The following is a 6260-nucleotide window of genomic DNA, read 5'->3' on the forward strand; positions in this document are numbered from 1 at the left end:
AGAGGGAGGGAGAGCGACTGTAGATTGGGATGTAGAGAGGGAGGGAGAGAGACAGAGGGAGGAATATAGAGGGAAAGATAACAGTTGGAGGCTTTTAATTGAAGTGAGAGAGGGAGCGAGTGACAGAGACAGAGAGATGGAGAAACAGAGATTATGAGATGGAGTGAGCAATCATCAGTGAGTTGGAGGGAGTGACTATGAGACAGAGTGTGAGAAAGAGAGAGAGAAAATATGAGAGATTAACAGTGGGGGAGAGAGTGGTAGGATGTGATTGTACCTGAGAGGGTACAGGGGAGATTTCCCAGGATGCTGCCTGAATCTGAGCTTTGAGAAAAGATTGGAAAGGTTGGGGTTGTTTTCCTTGGAGCAGTGAAGGCTGAGAGGGGACCTGATAGAGAGGGATAGGAATATTTGGAGCAGTGATAGGGTGGGTAGGAAGACACTTTTTGCATGAGACAAGGACTCAATAACCTGGGACAGAGATTGTAGGCAACACAGACATGGATACATAGAAACTGCTGCAGGAGTTAGCCATTTGGCCCATTGAGCCTGCTCTGTCATTCAGTATGATCATGGCTGATCCTCTATCTCAAAGCCATATTCCTGCTTTCTCCCTATTCCCTTCATGCTGTTAAAATGCAAACAATTATCTCTCTTTTTCTTTAATATATTCAGTTCCTTATCTTCCACAGACTTCAGTAAAGAGAATTCCACGGGTGGTCAACCCTGTATGGACTAACCCCGAAATGGACTACCCTGTATCCCCCTGAGACTGTGTCCCCTGGTTCCAGACTTCCCAACCAGGGGAAACCTCGTCCCTGCCCAGCCCTGTTAGAATTTTATACATCCATCTGAATTTGAGTGAGTCCAGGCCCAGTCGAGTTCGAGAGTGAGAGGAGAATTGAGGAGAAATGTTTTCACCCAGAGGGTGGTGGGAGACTGGAACTCGCTGCCTGAAAGGCTGGTTGAATCACAAACTCTCGTGACATTGGAGCACTGTTTAGATATTCCCTTGTGTTGCTGTAGCCCCCAGGGTAATGGGCCAAGAGCTGGAGGATGGGATTAGTGTCATGAGATCTTGGTTTAACAGCACAGACACAATGGGCCAAATGGCCTCATTCAGGGCTGCTCACATCAATGACTCTCTGAGACAGAGAGAGAGAGAGAGAGAGAGAAGAGGAAGTGTGAGGGGCTGACGTGGCTCTCTCTGCCTGATGCCATTTACATACTGAGGAACACCCAGTCAGACTCTCACAGGCTGCAGCTTTATAAAGCAGAGACCAGTGAAGGGAGAGTTTATCAGGAACCAGGCACAGGGACAGGAGCACACACCATGATTTCACACATCCAGCTGATCTGGCCCCTGGCATTCTGTATCGCAGGTACAAATCTCTCTCCTTCCACCTTGAATCTTTAGCTGCTCTCCATTTCACTCCAATTCCACTGACTTGTGATTGAAGGGAAAATGCTGAAACCAGAGGAATGCTCAGTGTCTCCAACAATCTCTCATTTGACCGGCTCTTTCTGTGACAGTTCTGACTTCACTGTGTTTCTCTCTGACCCCTCAGGTATCAGTGGGGACATCATCATGAGCCAGTCTCCCCCGGTGCTGTCAGTGGGACTGGACCAGACCGCAACACTCACCTGTACGGCCAGTCAATCTGTTAGCAAGTGGGTTGACTGGTTCCAGCAGCGAGAAGGTCAGAAACCCTCTCTCCTGATCTATGATGCAACAACTCGATTCACAGGAGTCTCCGAGCGATTCACCGGCAGTCGATCAGGGACCAGTTACACCCTGACAATCAGCAACGTTCAGAATGAAGATGTCGCTGACTATTACTGTATGCAGCGTAACAGCTGGCCTTTCACGTTCGGTAAAGGAACCAAGCTCAGACTGAGTAAGTAAACCTCAATCTTCCTTTTTAACCCTGTCAATACTGAAACACACTTTCTAAGATACAGTTACTGATTTGTTGAAGGTGTTAGTGGGGAGCTACAGTGAATGAAATGGTTGATTGAGGAGCACTGTATCTAACAGGGTGTTCAGTTCTATTTCTTTTGTTCCATTGCTCCCTTTAAAAAATAAGATATAAGGCAGTAAGTTTTAGATTAGATTAGACTTACAGTGTGGAAACAGGCCCTTCGGCCCAACAAGTCCACACCGACCCGCCGAAGCGCAACCCACCCATACCCCTACATTTACCCCTTACCTAACACTACGGGCAATTTAGCTTGGCCAATTCCCCTGCACATCTTTGTGACTGTGGGAGGAAACCGGAGCACCCGGAGGAAACCCACGCAGACACGGGGAGAACGTGCAAACTCCACACAGTCAGTCGCCTGAGTCGGGAATTGAACCCGGTCTACAGGCGCTGTGAGGCAGCAGTGCTAACCACTGTGCCACCGTGCCGTGTGTGGAGGAGCTCTGTCCATTTGCAGCCTGTGGTCCCATTCCTGCAGCATGGAGTGAAATCAGTGAGTAGCCTCCTGCCAGTCTCAGTGTGACCGACACAGGCAGAGTTTGATGTGAGCTCTGGCTCCCTGTCCCAGTCTCTGATCTCACTGACCTCAGCAGCAGCAGCAGCAGCAGCACAGTGAGACACCGAGCTCCCACCTCCCCCAGCTTTAACTCTGCTCAATCACACAATCACAGAACTGTTACAGTGCACAAGGAGGCCATTCTGTCCATCCTGCCTGGACCGGCTCTCTGAATGAGCAATTCACTGAGTGTCATTCTCCTGCCTTCTCCCTGTCATCCTGCACATTGTTCCTTTTTAAATGATAGTCTCATTCCCTTTGGAATGTTTTAATTGAAGCTGCCTCCACCACACTCTCAGGCAGTGCACTCCACACCTTAACCACCCACTGGCTGAAAATGTTGTTTCCTATCTCACTTTTGTTACTTTTCCCAATTATTTTCACTCCATGGCCTATCCCTCTCAATTATTTCTCAATTGGGAACATTTTCTCCCTTTGTACCCTGTCCAGGCCCCTCCTGGTTTTAATTCCTCGAACAAACCTCCTCTCAGCCTTCTCCAAAGAAGACAGTCCCAAATTCTCCAATCTCTCTTCATAACTGATGTTCCTCATCCCTGAAATGATCTTTGGGAATTTCTTTTGCCATTTCTACAAAACGTCACCTCCTTCCTGAATTATTCACATTTTCTATGACCCTCAGGATTTTATAAACCTCTATAAGGTTTATAAGTCACTCCTCAGACTCTTACGCATCAGAGTAAAAAGTCTCAGCTTTTCCCGCCTCTTATAGTCATGGAGTTATACAGCGTGGAAACAGACCTTTCAGTCCAACTTGTCCATGATAACCAGATATCCTAAATAACCTCATCCCATTTGCCAGCATTTGGCTTACATCCCTCTAAACCCTTCCTATCCATGTTCCCATCCCAATGTCTTTTAAATGTTGTAATTTTATCCGCGTCCAACGCTTTCTCTGGCAGCTCGATCCAGACACGCACCACCCTCTGTGTGACAAGTTACCTCTCAGGTCCCTTTTGAATCTTTTGCCTCTCGCCTTAAACCAATGCCATCTTGTTTTGGACTCCCTTTCCCAAGGAAAAGACCTTGGATATGCAACTTGTCCATGTCCCTCATGGTTTTATACACATCTATAAGGCCATCCCTCAGCCTTGAATGCTGCGGGAAAAATAGCCCAGTTTCGTCAGCCTTTCCCTGTAGATCAAAACCTCAAATTCCTGGCCATGTCCTTGTAAATCTTTCCTGCAGCTTTTTAAGTTTAACAACATCCTTCCTATCGCAGAATGATCAGAATTTTTCACATCATTCTCAAAGTGGCCTCACCAATCTCCTGTACAGCTGCACCATGATGTCCCAACTCCTGTACTCAATGCTGTGACTAATAAAGGCAAGCATACCCAACACCTTCTTCATCACCCTGTCTACCTGTGACCCCACTTTCAAGGAATAATCCACCTGCATCTTCACCCCTAGGTCTCTTTGTTTAGCAACACTCCACAGGGCCCTCCCATTAACTGTATAAATCCTGCCCTGGTTTGCCTTTCCAAAATGCGTCATCTCGCATTTAACTAAACTGAATTCCATTTGCCACACCTCTGCCCATTGCCCCATCTGATCAAGGTCCCGCTGTACCTTGAGATGAATTACTTCACTATCCACTATCCCGCCAATTTTGATGTCATCTACAAACTTACTGTAACTCCTATATTCACATCCAAATCATTTCTTTAAATGACAAAAGTAGTGAACCCAGCACCAATGCTTGTGGCACACAGCTATAGACAGATTTCCAGTCTGAAAAAAACCCTTTACCAACACTCTCTGTCTCCTATCTTCAATCCAATTTTTTTACCCCAATGGCTCACTCCCACTGGATTCCTTGTGGTCTAACCTTATGAACTAATCTATCATGTGGAACCTTGTCAAACACTTTGCTAAAGTCCATATAGACAATGTTTACTGCTCTGTCTTCATCAATCTTCTTTGTCACCTCCTCAATCAAATTCAGGAGACATGATTTTCTATGCATAAAACCACATTGATTATCCAAAGAATGTAAATCCTAACCCACAGAATCCACTCCAACATCTTACCCAGCACTGACATCAGGCTCACTTGTCTATAGTTCCCTGGCTTTTCCTTACAGTCTTTCTCAAATAATGGCATAACATTATTCCCGCCTTAGGCAACTGACTGTGTGGAGTTTGCACATTCTCCCCATGTCTGCGTGGGGTTCCTCCGGGTGCTCCGGTTTCCTCCCACAGTCGTAATGTGCAGGTTAGGTGAATTGGCCACGCTAAATTGCCTGTAGTGTTAGGTGCAGGGTAAGTGTAGGGGAATGGGTCTGGGTGGTGCGCTTCGGCGGGTCAGTGTGGACTTGTTGGGCCGAAGGGCCTGTTTCCACACTGTAAGTAATCTAATCTAATCTAATCTAATCTAATCTAATTAGCCAACCTCTCTGGTTCTCTAGCCCCTTACCCATGGTTGTCAGTAATACACATATGTCAGCAAGGGGCCCAGCAATCTCTTCCTTAGTTTCCCACAATGTTCTGAGATGCACATGATCAGGTCCTAGGGTTTATCTACCTTTATGTCTTTTAAGATCTTTTGCGTCTCCTCATTTGTGTGTGGTCTCTTTTCAAGTCATCACTATTTTTACAAATTCCCTAGCTTTCTCCATAACAAATAATGAACTGAAATATTTGTTTGGGATCTCACCCATCCCTTGTGTCTTACCCAAATATAGCACTCACATTTATCTGAATTAAACTCCATCTGCCATTCCTCAGCCCACTGGCCCAGTTGGTCAAGATTCCATTGTATTCTTAGACAGCCTTCTTCGCTGCCACTAATTAGATTAGATTCTCTACAGTGAGGAAACAGGCCCTTCGGCCCAACAAGTCCACACCGATCCTCCGAAGAGTAACCCACCCGGAACCATTTCCCTCTCTGTAATGCATCTAACACTATGGTCAATTTAGCATGGACAATTCACCTGACCTGCACATCTTTGGACCATGGAGGAAACCAGAGCACCCGAGGAAACCCACGCAGACATAGGGAGAATGTGCAAACTCCACTCACCCAAGGCTGGAATCGAACCTGGGACCCTGGTACTATGAGGCTGCAGTGCTAACCACTGAGCCACCGTGGTGCACCACCGGAGCCACCACTGAGTCACTGATGCCTCCTGAAAATTCACCTGAACACACTCTCGCAAGTCTAGCCTCTCTCTGCCAATTACACAGCTGCTACCCCAAACTATATTCAGAAACTAAAGACTCCCATTCTCATCATGATTCTGAACTGAATCTTGGGTGGAGAGTGCGATGCACTCAGGGGACTTTTGGACTGTCTGCTGCTCCCCCATTCCCTCTCTCCCTGCATACTCTGAAGCTGCAGAGTGACCACATCTAGAAACGTGTTCTCCACGGAGCTCTCAGCCTCACGACATTTCTCACTGACACCAGCTGCTGCTCAAGCTCCGAAACCTGGAGCTCCAACTGCTATCACTGACCTCACTTCCTGTACTCATGGTATTCCAGGAACTTGGAAACATTCTGAAATTCCCACATGGATGCACACTCTTTCCACTCTTGGATTATCTCTTTGCAGAGTTCTGATGACAAACAGCTACAGCAGGGCTCACAGTCCAGTGGGTTCATGTTCTAGGGTTTGGGGAAACTCTCCAGATGACTTTAAGAAATAGGAGCAGAAATCAGCCAGCATTGAATCTGCTCTGCCATTTGACCTTGGCAGATATG

At 46.8% G+C, this 6260-nt stretch overlaps 1 gene segment (V, D, J or C); it reads left to right on the top strand.

Annotated features, from left to right (window-relative positions):
- The first annotated feature begins 1313 nt into the window (after nt 1–1313).
- On the top strand, nt 1314–1906 carry LOC132818908 (immunoglobulin kappa variable 3-15-like). The segment is given in 2 exon segments: nt 1314–1382; nt 1569–1906. Coding segments are annotated over 2 exon segments (387 nt in total).
- The last annotated feature ends 4354 nt before the right edge of the window (nt 1907–6260 follow it).

The sequence above is a fragment of the Hemiscyllium ocellatum genome, chromosome 9 (assembly GCF_020745735.1).
Source record: "Hemiscyllium ocellatum isolate sHemOce1 chromosome 9, sHemOce1.pat.X.cur, whole genome shotgun sequence".
Classification (NCBI taxonomy): Eukaryota; Metazoa; Chordata; class Chondrichthyes; order Orectolobiformes; family Hemiscylliidae; genus Hemiscyllium; species Hemiscyllium ocellatum.